Below are 15367 nucleotides of genomic sequence, written 5' to 3' on the forward strand. Positions count from 1 at the left end.
TTGGGCGATTCTGCTGAATTTCCGACAGATGGAAGTCAAATCATAGTCAGTATAAAGTGGCAATTTATTGTTGTTCTTTTTTTTAATTTGATTTAATTTACATTGGTAAAATGACGTAAGTAATTGATAATTTGGATGTTTCATGGCATGGATCCAGTGTCATCTCAAGCCTTGGCGGCTTCAGCAGCAGGGGCTTCGGCAGCAGGCTCTTCACCCTCCTGAGGATGGATATTCGTAATTCAGAGCAATTCCAATATAATGCACACAAACTGTGTTTCGCATGCAGTTAATTCACAAACCAAAGCTCCTGAACTTTTACAGTATATAGCGAATATTTCAGGTACGTAGAAAGGTCGGAAAGTGCAAACCTACCAATTGGGTTAAAAGGAAAAGTACTGCACTATGGAAATTTTACGGTCTTTCCGGTCTTTCTTCGATGCTGAGTTTCAAAAGCATTTCCTCATTGTTTTCTAAATAGCAATTCTAAGCGTTTTTACTTTCCTGTAATTGTTTTGGAACTATCTAAAAACTTTGCTACAATTTTTCAATACTTTGTCATACATTTTATTGAAATAGAGAAGAAAAATCATCCAAAATGAATTGTGAGGAAGAAAAGAAAATGGATTTAGTCGCCGATTTTCATATATTTCAGTTGTTTTGAAATTTCGAATATCTCTTTTCCTTCCATATCAACTTTCATCATATACTTTTTGTGTTTTATTATATTTCATGACATTCAAAATGAAAATATAATATATTGTAACCTTATTACTTTTAATTAATTTTTGTTACAAGAGACAAAAAGAGAATTTTGCATGATAGTTATATTTTCAGAAGTGGGTGGAAAATTATGTATTTATAGTGATATTCATTCATGCTTCAACACCTTCGGCTTCCTCCTTTACCTTAGCGTCGCCTGGCTTGCCCTTCGACCAATCGGGTTTTTTCTGAAATGATTGCGTTTTCGAAATTCACGTTCTGACTCTCAAACAGACATGCTCCTGTGGACTCACCTCCTTCTCTTCCTCCTCGAGGGTGAACTCCTTCTTTTTGACAACTTTGAGCTGGTTGCGGAAGTTGAATTCGGCGGCCTTCTTTTGCAACTTGGCGAACTTGTTCTCGTACTTGGACACCTTCTTCAGCGTTGGCTTCACGCTGTAAAAATTAAAGGAAGTGTTAAGTTGGAATTCCATGTGAAAACGTGAGAGTCCTTTTGACGAAAAAATACTAACAATTTACCGCGGAGGTCATTGACTTGAGCATTGAGTTCGGAGATCTGTGGAGATTAGAGTAATTTTAGAGAGAAAAGTTCCTTGGAAGTCTCACAAGAATATTTTATACAATTATTAACAGAATGGAAACATTTAATTAGATCAACAGATAATTAAATTAGCAGCTTTCATTGTCCTAGAGCACGAAAAGGGAAAATAATAGAAGCTCGCTTGTGTACAAAAATGTGAAGCACAGAAAACTTATGGCACTCATGCAAAATGACACGGTTTGCAGAAATTGACGTCATATACACTACAGTTATCAACACAAGTGTTGAGTCACACGAAACACCTGAAGCTCTCACAATTATTATTTCACAGGTTAGAAGAAAAATGGGTTAAATTGAAGGAGAGACAGCCTGACTTTCTCATAGAATTATTCTCATATCATTTTCTAAAAACATTATTATATTAAGAAGGGATAGAAAGATAGAGAGTCTCAAACCCTTTCCACGGGGTGATTGCACATAGTTACTCTTGGACGATTTAACATTCTTTCTCAGGATATGGTTTTCGTTCCATTGTACAAGGGTAAAACACTTATTAAACTGTTTACTGCTTGGGATCTCTTCGCTTTTTGATTTTTTTTTAGATACATAGACTATCATAAATAGGAAAAAATTTTGCCATTATTCAAAATTATTGTATAGAGAAAAATAACGAAGGTACTGCACAGTATGGCACGTGTAGTTTTTGTGTACAGACACAAATAAAAATAATTCAATTTCATAACAAAAACCAAATTTGAGTTTTTCGGAAAAAAGGTCCTGTTCAGTGTTTTTGTGTAAAGCGCTCAATTTTATTCTTAATTAGAACTGTAGACAGACATTCATTGAATTTAAGACGGTTGTGTGCGTGTATTTTCTTTAAACTCTTCCACAAAAATTCTATAAACCTCTTTTTTGTTCAGATCGCTTATTATGAAAAAGAACAAAAAGTAAATTAAGTCATTCAAGTATAGTTATTAAAGCGTGAAGTGATAACTTGACATTAATCTTAATATTAAAATTATTATTATTATTCACTAAAAATAGAAGCAAAAATTATTTTTTTTTACAATCTTTTTCTGAGCATATGATGTGCCATACTGCTGAACGCGGATTGGAATCTCTTCAAAAACCAAAAGTGCACTTTTATTCAGATTCGTGGCTGCTGAATGTTGTATTTGAATCCTTTTCAGAAATCTACTTACATTCTTTACATATTTGCAAAATATTTAAAAATGGAAAAACTTACGGAATTCTTAAAACCAAAATCATGCCATTTTAGCTCTCGATCGAATTTGAGAGCCCCAATATTGAATTGAAAATTTGAAAACTGACATCAAAAGACACAGTGATAGAATTTATGTATTAGGTTAGGTGTGGAATAAATTAAAACATGTTGGCAAGAAATTAACTACATTTTACCAAAATTAAGAAAAAAACGAGGTATCAGAAAAAAACGCTTTGCAGTTTTTTCTATTTTTTTGATACCAGAACACAGAAAATATCACGTTCAATATGTTGAATAAATAGATGATAAAAATTGGAAATACGCAATGAACGTATAAACATTGTTGACAGAATTATTTACAAATAAGGACAAGAAACGAATTTTCATGGTAAAACTCAATGATTAAAATGATGGAGTTGTTGATAACGAAAGGCGCAACATAAATTATTAAGTGTGCGAATTTGCAAAATTTTATAGTTAGATAGAATATTTCGTTAATCTTTTCTAGTTGATCTTTACTCAAATGAATGGAGCGCTCTATTCAATCAGGATTCTCATTTTATTCACTGAACAAAAAAGTATGGTTTTTAAATTTTAATCATAGAAGTAAGAAAAAATAAAAAAAACGTAAAGAAAAATGGGTGGATTTATATATAATTAACAAAAGAAAAATATTTCCTTATATGGAAACATAAAAGAAAACAATATGGGTGGGTAGTAAATTTCAAGAAAGTTCTTTGGTGTGTCTTTTGCAGTACCTCCCAATCTCTTTTGCGCACTTCGAATTCCAGATCCCATTTCTGATCTTCACATAAATACATTCGGTTGAAATAATCTGTACAGATTTCCTTGAGGTCCTCTACGGAGTACAACAACAGAAAGTTACTATCAGAATTTTGTTTTGAACACAAAATTTTGGGTATTGTCATCTAACCAATCATAAGACGCGTCATCGAATTCTGTTTAACTTTGGGGTATAGATCCCAAAAAGTAATACTATCTTAGAGTGGTATTAAGAGATTTTGGCTAATTAATATCATCCCTTTTGCAGTGTCTTATTAAAGTAAAAAAAAAAGATAAAAAGTAAAAAAACGTAAACCAAAAATGTGCGAAGGATTTCACTTCATATCTCATTTTTTCATCGTCAAATACTATAACACTTCAATTATCAATACAAAGTTCATAAAGAAAATCCTTTTTGCTCACAGAAGTGGTGATAAAACGTCAAATTAGATGCGAAAATAAAAAGAAAGAAAATCGGATGCACAGCCACTTTTATATTGATTGTGGATAGCAAATTTGAGGTTACCTCAAGTTTTTTCTTGGCTTCTATAACTTCTAAATCATATTTGTCACCCTCCAAATTCTTTATCCGATTCCAATATTCCTGACAGATTGTTTGCAGTTCGGCTTCATGATTTTGCATAAGAAATATAATATTGCATTAAATTCTATTGCTTATAGAGACACTTATTGTACATCATAGATATAATTCTCCATCTCTAGTTGTCTCCCCTTTTGTACGCATTTATATAATAATCAGTCAATCCATTGCAAGTTTGTAATTGTGATGTCAGAAAACAACAGCAGTGGAGCGAAAGTTTTATCTCTAGCTGCAGTAACAAGGTCAGTCGCCATACCATTTGGTAAACCTATACCTCAGTCTAGCTACACGAAAATCTGCTACAGTACCTCTTTATTCACCCACAAAAATTGCAAAATATTATGTTCAAAAATAAGTACAGCCAAGAAGCGATCAACCAAAAAGTCAGCGTATGAATATTGAGTTACATCTGTGAGGCTGTACAAAATGTCAAAAATGTGAAAAATTGGCCATATAATTTTGAAATGATCTTCTGATATTATTAAACTTGCTGCTTTCGATGAGTATACAAAAATGATTGGGTAAAAAGTCAAAATCCTTGCCTCCATGTCCTTTCGAGACACTTCATATTCATAATCGTATTTCTGCTCTTCCAATCGATTAATACGCTCATGATATAGACGGCACTCCTTGGTAAGAACCTCTACATTGTAATACAAGCATTAGAAAAAAGTCTGTGATATAATAAGCATTTCAGATAGTAAATATTCCCTCAATTTCCCATTGAATTAAATGTCAAAAAATTCAAAAATAAGTCATGTAGCTCTCAAAGTATTTCAATTAGTGTTTAGTGGTCAATATAATTAAAAATTTTCAAAGATATAATTGTAAATATAGTAACATCTAAGTAAGGCAAAAATTGGCGTAGACGAGAGACACATTTGGCAACATCAAAAATACTGAAAACGGTACTCTTTGTAATTAGAAGTAATTAAGAAGAAAGAAAATTTTGAATATATTCTAGCATAGAAGAAAGAAGAATTGCTCAACAGCGACGGCACTCTAGACGAACAAATCACAAGAAATAATTAAGAAAAAAAGAAAATTTGCTTTCAAGAACAATACAATTGTCTATATTGTAGCCGATAGCAGTGATAGAGAGATTTAAGATAGAGTTGAGAAGGCAGTGAAATTGTTCAGTTGATGATACCTCAAAGTCCTTATATTTCACGACCAATTCGAAGTCGTACTTCTTATCCTCCAAACCACTAATTCTTTCGTGATATTGCTGACAAATCGATCTAAGGTTGTCTATTTGTACATGAATGATTCATATATAAATTAAAAGAACATAATAATTTGGAATGTAGTGTTTGTAAGAGAGAAAATTTTGAATATTGAGTAAATGGAGGGGGAGAAAGTCATATGGAATGGGATTAATTGGAAGAAAAAGTGCTCTGTACCTTCACTGGCATTGTCCAAGTCCTTTGGCCGGCCGCATCGCTCCTCAATGATGCGTCGGCGCTCGGCGGCTTTGCGCTCTTGCTCCTTCTTCAACTCCTCAGCGGCTTTCTTACGCAACAGCAACTGTAATTCGCCAGACACGTTATGGCATGACTCATCTTCGTTTAATTCTATGGTAACTCACGCGGAGCTTCTTCTTCCTCTCCGGAGTCATGAAACCCTTCTTGGCCTTCTTGGCTTTGGAGGCCTCCTCCATGCGCTTGCGCACTTCCGCGCGCTTGCGCTCGATTTCGGCCTGTTTGGCCTTCTTTGCCTGGCGAATACAACAAACATTATTAAAATACCTTACGTCTTGCAACATTCACATGCCACGAGAGAGTCTTCTCTCGTGGCGCTCATCTAGCCTAAAATAGATTCATAATCTTCCCACATCCTCTCTGATTCAGTACTAAGTTATACCTCCTCAATGCTCTGAGTCTGAAAAGAGACGAAAAAAGGAAGTTGAGTTAGAAAGAGCAGTAGTACACGGAGATTACAGTTATAGCAAAGGACGTCTACTACAAGACAGTACAAGACGAGGCCATGAAGCGGAATTTTACTACATAAAGGGAAAAGACTTTACCAATCAAATACAACAGGGTCTTGCACTGCATAAGATATACCGCTTGCTTAAATCAAAATTTAACTCCTCTGTAGACTTCAAAAACAACTCATAATTGCGTCACGATAATGGCAACCTGCAAAAATTTCACCGCTTTTCAGATCTTTCTAAAGATTTTACTTGGACACGCGCCAAGAAATAGCCCAACTCCCACGTTAACTACTGTCAGGCTTTCTTTTCAACATACAGTGAGAAAAAACTTGAATTCCTTTCGACGTTTGTCTAAAATTATCCATCAAAAATACGATAAATTCCCGCAAAATACTTTAGTTAGCCAGTACAACCTATGCAGTACATAAAAAAGTCAAATTTTAAGACATTTCAGAGAGAAGATAAGGAGTTGATACGCTTCACATGAAATCTAAAATAAAATCTCAGCACATTTTGCGACAGTATACAGAAAGCGTGTATTTGTGAGAAGATTATTGTATAAAACTGCATAATTTCATACTTAAATTGAAATTATGCACAAGCTTTCACACGTAGAAGCAGACAGAATAGCAACATGCAGAAGCTCCACACAAAAATAGATAAGACGATACCATTTTTCTGTAAATGGAACTTTTGATACTCACTAAAATGATCTTTTTTTTAATGTTTATATTTCAAAAATGTCATTAATGTCAAAGCATTTCTTTTATCGTCTCGCTTTTGTGCTTCTTATGATGATTTCCACTTCAAATTAATAGAGATTAGGTAATCTATTCTAAGTTGCTAAGTCTAATATTGCTAGAAAAAAATACTCTTTCAAAATCAAACTATTTTTCTAAGGTCAAAAAATTCTCTGATAGTTATTTAGCTATTTCTAATGAAAAAAAACTATATTAAATTTTCATATCTAACTAAATTGCGTTTGGAACACAATAAATGAAGCACTGTGGAAACGATAATTACCTATTTGAGAGAGCATCGAGGTTCCAACTTGTATGATCGACGTTTCCCATCTCATTACTGGCAGGTGATACATCCATTGACACAATGTGATTTCGTCGTATTTCGAAAATGAGAAATAAAAGATATTTAGATCGTTGCACTTTGATTACTGCACTTGCGATTGGAACAGCGATACTAACCTCACCTCATCATCAGCCATGGTTAAGGGGGTGATGAATTAAAAGCAAGAAGTACTGAAAAAAAAGAGAAAACGGCACTCAAGGATATGGAAATCTCAAATAATTTGCATGAGGTGGAAGGACAGAACGTCAAAAAATAGTTCACAATGTTCCTCGGCGTTTTTTTCTTCTCATCACGTCGAAAGAGTAAGAAATATTTTGAACAAGACAGAAATAGAATATCTTCACGCGCCGACCGACACCTAATTTGGACGCCGAGCGTTGTGCGAAAAATGATATCTGGTTACAAAACTTCCGAGAAGTTGGCTTAAATAAGTACGATCATCATTTGATTAATTTAAATTCAACTCATTGTACAATATTCCTCCTTTCTCAAACACTGATCCACTTTATCCTGCGGATATCACAGAAAATTCCTCAAAAGTCGCACTGCTGAAATGAATATCGAACATTATCCTTGAATGGTGATGACTCGTGTGCATTTAATTGGTTGCAAAATCTACATGGTGCAGAAAATGGAGAGATATTATTTCCGTTTTTCACCCATCACACGATATGGGTGCGGCACTTGGTTTATAAATAGCCTTTACATAATCCAGAGGGAGAGACTGAATCACTTGCAATCACTATTGAAATCTCCACTGTTAGACGGATGGTCTGTCCTTATCTCAGCACTCGATCATCTCCGTGCACCCGTATATTAAATATTTGTGATGATTAAATGCCCCGTGATGCACTCACCTCAAGAATAAATTTCTAAAAGGGAAAACCGCGATCAGACGAGCTAGACGGACTGATCTATCCGACGGTTTGCGGCTGACTGTATTCCACCGTTGAGGAGATCGTCAATGATCGCAGCCTCACGCATGATCCTCGCAGCTCTGGGCACCGCGCTAAAAATGGACCGCCAACAGAAATAGATCACCAATAAGTTTCTCTGCGCGCCACCGACTATTGTGGCACATAAACCAGCATTTTTCACTCGTTTCTCCCGCTGTAAGCGGATAACTTTCGCGGGTGGATATCCAGCATAACAAAATTTCCCTCGAGCATTTGTCATCCCACAATCATATCTGTCTGTCAGCACTGTTCCTGCAAGCACCAGATTTCACACATAAAATCTTGTGGTATTCGAGGGAGAGAACTTTTCACACCTTCCATGAAAGCAGACAATATATTCTAAGCAAATGTCCACAGGAAATAGTGTAAAAACCGCGAACTGTTTAATTTTTTTCAACTGAAAGTACATTCAATTTGTAATATTATACAATATTTACACATACTGAGGAAATAACGTAAGCAGTTCAACTTTGGTTACTTGCGACTCCTGACTCATCTGGAGAATAATAGTTGTGCATGAAAGTTGCTAATCTGTGCAGTGCAAAGATCAAACTGCATCGCTACCCAAATGTGTATAATACTCTTAATATCTCTACTAAAATTGATAAATAGCTACATATGTACATATTAAAGCCGAGAAGTATCAAAAATGTGATTACATTTCACGGTCTGCAACAACAAAAAAATCCTGGTTCTTAATATATTGTGCTAATTGGTAATAAATCACGTATTTTTAGCTTCTCAATATTTACGTGCAAAAATGCGAAATATAAACAAGATATAGAGAAAAGTGGGGCAGTTTTAGCCAGAATTTTTCCCATATAATCAATACAAACTCGCACTTTCTATTTGTTCATTAAAATTCATGCACAGATTTTTTTTGCAATGATTCGTCGTGCATTCTTATGGACAGTAAGTTTCTCTATCACTGTGTGCAGTTCCTCCGATTCATCAAATACAAAAGTATGGAGCATATTTCTAAAAATAGATTGCTAATTCTAACTTTTCTCTGGCTACCCAGAACTGCTGGCCTCTCGCGCTGGAGTCTATAGAGCCACAGAGTAGCTGTGAAAACCCACCCAGTCATCCTGTGGGAATCCGTACCACGTCAGAGCAAACGGTCTAGCCATGCGGGAGCAAGAGGCCAAACTGGCTCGCCATCTCTCTCTGGCCTGCGCTTGCACTCCGCATATTCTCAATCAAATCCACCTATACTGCCTCATGGCTCACCCATCGCACCCCATAGGACGCAATGACGTCATCGAGAGAATCCCTCTTGAGGGAAAGTAGGTCACCAACACAGAGAACCAAGGATCTTTCAATGGACCGTCAGCAATGAATGATTCCCATCCACTCCCGCTGCCGAAGCGCGCCCGCGGGGTGGCCAGGAAGCGCCTACCCTGAAGTTTCAGGCGCCACACATCCAGCCCAGAGAATGGACATGCTCCGCTGTCGAGGTCCTCGGCTACGAATGACACGCGTTTGGCTCTAGGACACGAAATTTAATAATTCCCACAGTGCGGGTGCCAAAAACAACGTGAGAATGGGCTTATCGACTGTGGCCGCAGCCTCACCTTCTGACAGCCACTTGGCATTGATATTGTGAATTGTGCACATTGCGAGCATCTTGCCAAAAAGTTTACTTTCAAATGTTGGAGTTCGACGCCTCTCATTTGCATCGCTCGCCATACACACTTTGCCAGTCAATCTCGCAATTCACGTCGATGTACATTTTCGTAGTGACGCACAGACTTCCTATTAGCCATGAACTAATTCTCAGTGACACTGTTGATGAACCTCATTGTTGTTGGCTGTAACGTAGTCAACCAAGTAACTATGTTGACGATACTATGTTGACAACGCTAAGAATAGAATCTTGAATCTAGTCAGCATTTTCGTGCCCTTCTGTTATTATTATCTATAATCACCCTCAGGTCTGATTGACTATGCTAACCTACCTGTACAAACTTTATTTTAACGCGAAAGCTATCAAATCTCAACGTTACTAAGCCTCGTTTACAGTTTTCTTACATATAATTGCTCTATAGTCTCACACTTTCAGTTCAGAATGACGGCAGCAGACGCAGCAGAGATAAAGAGTAATTTTTGGGGCAGAATTCATGTCAGACAACAAGGATAACTATTTGCAAAAATATGAGGAAGTATCGCGTAGGTACTTAGCAAACACACATACAGAATTATAATTCACAGACTATCTTACGTCATAAGTGGCCTACATTCGGCGAAAATGTATGAAAATGTGCAACACTGCCACCCTGCTGCCCCAATCCTCTTGCTCCCATTCACACAAACCCAGTCTCTCACCCCGTCCACGGATGACGATGGGAAGAAAGGGGGGATGGACGAGTGGAACGGGACACCACACTCTCTGATCCCCATCGCACCGGGAAATTGATGGGGTCTGGAAGGGGACGAGGATATAGATTTGCTGTATATAGGATAATACTTGTAAGGTACACAGAGCTCTCTCGGTCTCTCTCCTTCGCACACTCTAATGGATCCAACTCAGTTTTCCCACTGACCCAATTTTCGCGCTGGTGACGTCAAAGAGAACGATAAATGTATGCCTCTATAAACGGTATATGTAGCTGCTGGATGACTTTTGGAAGAGCGAACAAGGGAGGGAAGGCGACAGGGAAAGGGCATGAAAAATTACATTGTGCGAAGTGTGAAGGACGCTAGACTGAGTGGAAAAGACACATAATTATTGCAAAAATATTAAAAGGTTTTATGAATATATTACAGATTGATCATATCAAAACTTTGACATCCTGTGCTTAGATTGAACATCAGAGGATGTTGTATTAGTTTAAAAAGAATTATGCACATAATCAGTTTAATGTTAATTCTATGAAGCATCATCGTTTTTATTCTAAGTCCAGGTAAAATTTCAGTTAAAATTTCCGTTGAGAGTAAATGGCAATGATAGCATTACTTGTTGCAACGCGAAAGAACCAGAACCTGAGTTCGATGGGTTCCGCATGTACAAGAGAAACTGTGTCAAAGGGGTGACATTGGGTGGTTAGAATTCTCACACAGCGCCCGATTTTCGCATATTTCTGACTTTGCGCTAAAAATATTTCGCGTCATACACCATTCTCTCTCTCTCTCTCTCCAGAGAGCGAATCGCTTGATTTCCAGAGGACGAGAGAAGGCGCAGATACTGGGAGAGAGTTGAGTGAGCAAAACTGCGAGAGCAACATCCTTGCAATGATGAATACACTCACACACCAGGTCAAGAGGTCATCGAACTGCGAGGTCGATAAACTACCCTGAGCGCTTCCTTTTCCGGTGCAACTTTTCTCACATCCTTCAACGAAAAAAAATATCACCAATATTTTCCATAGTAACTATGAGTTTATAGAAAAAAAAATTTTTCACAGAAATAAGGCCAAATGAAGACTACCGAAAAATCCATCTATAGGAAAATTCTGTGAATCTGAATGACGTACACGCTCCTGGAAAACGTCAGAGAGAGAGAGAAATAAAATGTAGGATGCATAGAGAAATACACAATCCAGGTTGTAGATAAGTGATTTCCCTAATGGAATAATAGAAAATAATTTGCCACTTTTTAATTTCATCGTTCACAAGTAATTCTTATTAATACATCACTCTTTATGTTGAATTATCATTCGGCTTTCTCGCAATGTCGCAAAAGTGTGTCAAAGAAACGTGTTAGAATCACTACTGACGTAATGTTTGATTATAAAACTTGATGACGTAAAATGAACTCAAACGTATCTGTCTCCTCGCATTCAACGACTGAATGCAACATTTTGCAGCAAAAGAAGTTAATCCACAAATATAGCTAAATGTACAAGACTATAATGTTTGGCTTTTTCATCAAAATTTCTCCAAACTAAAATCTAAAATGAACTTACTAATTAAATGCCAGAGTAAATTTGTTTTATTGAAAAAAAGGCCTGGCGATTGAAGGTAAATTAGCGCCAGTGGATATCGGCCTTAAGAGTGAAACATCACGTTGGCAAACACTACCCCAAAAAGCGCCATCAATGGTAGAGATGAACGAGGGCAAAATTGAGGCAGAAAAGCGCGGATATGGGAAAACTGTGGCAATGTTCGGTTATGCTTTTATACGTCGAAATTCAAATCAATGTGACGACGTCACGACTTCGAGGCCAATCAGCGAGCGGATCCATTCAAAAACAGCGAAAATGACGCACATCTCCTGCCCCTCCGCCGCTCTCTTGGCCGAGATGCCAGAGTCCCTGAGAGAAGAAAAATCTCTCTCGCGTGGAAACTTGCCTGCGATGGACTCTCGCGGAGGGAAACACGATGCGCCTGTTCAGCAGGCAACTCCACAATCAGTTATGTTTCACGTGCGGACCAGGAAAGACGGGCCTCCAAGGAGAGATCTCGGGCTTGCCATCTGACTGTATCACAGAATTGACTAAGAAAGAAGACTTATGCTCGGTGATTAAGTGATTACATTGGTTTTCCCTCAAATTAGTTGCTTTTTATTTGATTAATCAGGCTCTGTAAATTTTCAAGTGCCAAATTTATACACAAACCATCCACTTGAAAAGCTCCACTTTCTGTGACAAGTGAGTGAACCTATTGACAGGCCGTCAGGTATTTAGATATGTTGCACGAACACGATTCATGCATTTCCTGCACTCTCATCAATTGTCACAGCAATTAGAAAAAAAAATGAATGTTTTTGGTGGAAAAATTAGGCACATATTCCATTCCGTAAATAAATCTCCTTCAACATCCAGTGCTGTGCCTATATATTCACTGCCACTCTTCAGTATAACCACTAACTTAGACGACGAGGTCGCACTGACGTCATTCCCGTTTTATGATCATCCCCATGCTCCAATTTCGGGGTGAATCGCTGGTGTATAAAGTGTGTCATGACGGTTAAAATGAAAGTCCAGTAAGATCATTTCCAGGAAAATTATTAAAAGATTGGGTTAAAAGAAGAGAGGTATTGTGACCTTTGACTGTACTCCCTCTGTTGTTTAGCCAATTTGGAAACAGAAGGTTAGTAGCAGAATTTGGCAATATTCTAAATTTATTTCAATTGGATTTAACAATGAGACTGACATTTACCATCTCCTACTCATATTCAGTATTTTTATTCAAAGAATGGTTTTTTTTTATTGAGTTTGAATGACGACACAAGACACAATTCAATGGATTAGATTGCCAGAAGAAATCACAGTTCTTGTGTTGAGTCAAGAACAGAAATGGTTCGATGAATTTATCCCATAATTTGAAAAATAAATATCACTTAATTCTTTTCATATCACAAAAATTGGTTTTGTAGTTTTAGATTAACTTTTGTTTCAACTCGAAGACTTATATTCTGTTTCTCCGTCTAACTTCAAATATGAATATGATTAATATTGAAATGATGAGCTCGGGAAACTCACAAGAATCCCTCATCCCGTAAGTCCAGGATGTTCCTTATGGATTTTTGCATGAGTTGAGTATGAATTGATATTTGGCGCATGGTGAGAAGAGAGCGCGAGAGAGAATGTGGAGCAATATACACAATGGGGCAGTAACCCGAACGACGTCATACTTGCTCCAATATAACCACACATTCGATGCTACACGTTCTCTCAGTGCCCCACTAACCTACAACCTCCCTCGGCATCTCAGAGCCTCTCGCGAGCTTCAATTCGTCTCGCTTCCACCCCTTTGCTTGTTTATGCGCCACAGCCGCTGAGCAGGACGAGCTTATCGTTGTCACTCCGAGGACATCGCTCTCACCATCCTTGCCACCCCCAACCCAAATCTAAAAATAGAACATCCCGTCGTTTGTGGAGCTGGAAATACATATATGTATATATTCAATCATATCACGAATACCTACATCTCTCTCTCTCGTGCGCTCCCTTTTGCCTCTCGCTCTGGAGCCTTCCGGGAGATACATGACGTCACTCGTGACGTACATCGGGATGAAATAGGGAACACTTTTCACTGGCTTTTTAGTTCTTTGTGATTCTTCGCCACAAAATACTAATTCCACATATAGTGTGCTCTGTTTCTTTAAGAATCCTTTCGAATGTTCTGCACTCACATTTGTATTCTCTAGTCACATTAATTTTTTTTATTTCTTCATTGAAAATGAAAACTTTCACAAGTTGTTTCTTCTCATGCCATGTTGCCAAAAAGTCTATTTCTGCTGCTTCACATGAAGTTCTATACCTAAAAATAGATCTTTTGACTCTTTCCGCATTCACAAATCCACCAATTCGCGACACTTTTCTGCGATGAGAGCGCATTTTGAGGAGAGATGCTGCAAAAGTGGGGAATCCAGGGAGAGCCAAGACATCTCCGAAGGGGTTCCTTTATTAATGAAAGATGAGAAGATTTCTTCTCAATTGAGCGGAGAGTGAGCCTGAATTGAGAGAGAATTCTGCGTGAATATGTGTGTCATTGATCATCTGAAGCGCTTGGATATTGCAGGAATATGTGTTAGTAGGTCATATGGATCCGCCCACATTTATGAATGACTCCCAGAGTCATTCATACTTGCGAGAGTCCCTGAAGATGCCTCGCACTTTTTCATACTTTCACTCCACTTTTTCCGTTCATTCGCATCACGCATCGCACTCTTTGACTCCTTATCTGCTTATTCCGAAAACTCCCCACTCCCGCAGGTGCATCAATTAAAATGCGATGAAATGTTAATTGCAGTGGAGACGCCTTGTGAGTACCATACCAGGCGTCCCCACTACACTTCTCCTCGAATCATTTGCACTTCCTTAAGCACATTCAAAAGCGGAACATGTTCCACCTTCGCCGACCCTCCGATAGTTCATTGACTCAATATAAGGCATTCATTATCGTTCGGTAATTGAATACCGTATTTCTGCATCGCGTTGACTAACATTGATTCTTCCCAAAGGTTCTTTTAGGGTGTCTGACTCGCTCAAAGGCTTCATCATTTGCTACTCATCCACTTCACAATTGAACAATATACGGCAGAATGCTTGTATGAAACTTTTCATAGAGAAAAGTGACTAAGAACATGTTTCTAAAAGTATACCATAGATCAATATTCGACAACACTGTAATTCAATTTATCTCTCACTTTAATTGATTATGATATTTAAATGTCAAAATACCTAGTCATAGGTCAGTGTTTTGCTACCCACTTATTTTTTGCATTCTCCCTGTCCTCATGAAGGGTGACTTTAGTTAAGCGACATTGAGACATGAGGCGAAGGAAGGTAATCTGTGAACACGTTGGTCGGGGATGGTGCGAGATTTAATATTTGATACGTCCATGAAGCCATATTCCGAGAGTTCTTCTAGGTGTGGGTGTAAATTGAGCTGTTTTCTCATGCCTTAATAATTATTCCTCGATTTTCAACAAAAATCTATTATATGTTTCCTGCAAATTTCCTTATCAGTCATATGGCGCAAGTGCATATCATTGACCATTTTATATAACAAATAATTCGTCTAATACTTTACCAGTGTGAATATGAAGCACTTTATCCTCACCTCAGTTTTA

The 15367-nt window shown here is 37.6% G+C and overlaps 1 protein-coding gene across 9 annotated transcripts; it reads right to left on the reverse strand.

Moving 5' to 3' along the window:
* Window positions 1-45: 45 nt before the first annotated feature.
* LOC132261917 (troponin I) lies at window positions 46-7871 on the reverse strand. Of its 9 annotated transcripts, none has more exons than XM_059760960.1 (10): window positions 7750-7871; window positions 7014-7062; window positions 5734-5751; window positions 5459-5587; window positions 5274-5397; window positions 3796-3896; window positions 1233-1276; window positions 1014-1155; window positions 906-947; window positions 46-218 (listed from the first exon to the last, which is right to left on the reverse strand). In XM_059760960.1, exons 2-10 carry the CDS (start codon window positions 7026-7028, stop codon window positions 165-167), a joined length of 669 nt encoding a protein of 222 aa, XP_059616943.1. In that variant the 5' UTR covers window positions 7029-7062; window positions 7750-7871; the 3' UTR covers window positions 46-164. The 9 variants fall into 9 exon arrangements, with proteins under 9 accessions (XP_059616943.1, XP_059616942.1, XP_059616941.1 ...); XM_059760959.1 differs by lacking the exon at window positions 3796-3896 and adding an exon at window positions 4413-4513; XM_059760958.1 differs by lacking the exon at window positions 3796-3896 and adding an exon at window positions 5021-5121 and having other exon boundaries at window positions 7750-7870.
* Window positions 7872-15367: the final 7496 nt, after the last annotated feature.

The sequence above is a fragment of the Phlebotomus argentipes genome, unplaced genomic scaffold, assembly GCF_947086385.1.
Source record: "Phlebotomus argentipes unplaced genomic scaffold, Phlebotomus argentipes genome assembly contig_15, whole genome shotgun sequence".
NCBI lineage: Eukaryota > Metazoa > Arthropoda > Insecta > Diptera > Psychodidae > Phlebotomus > Phlebotomus argentipes.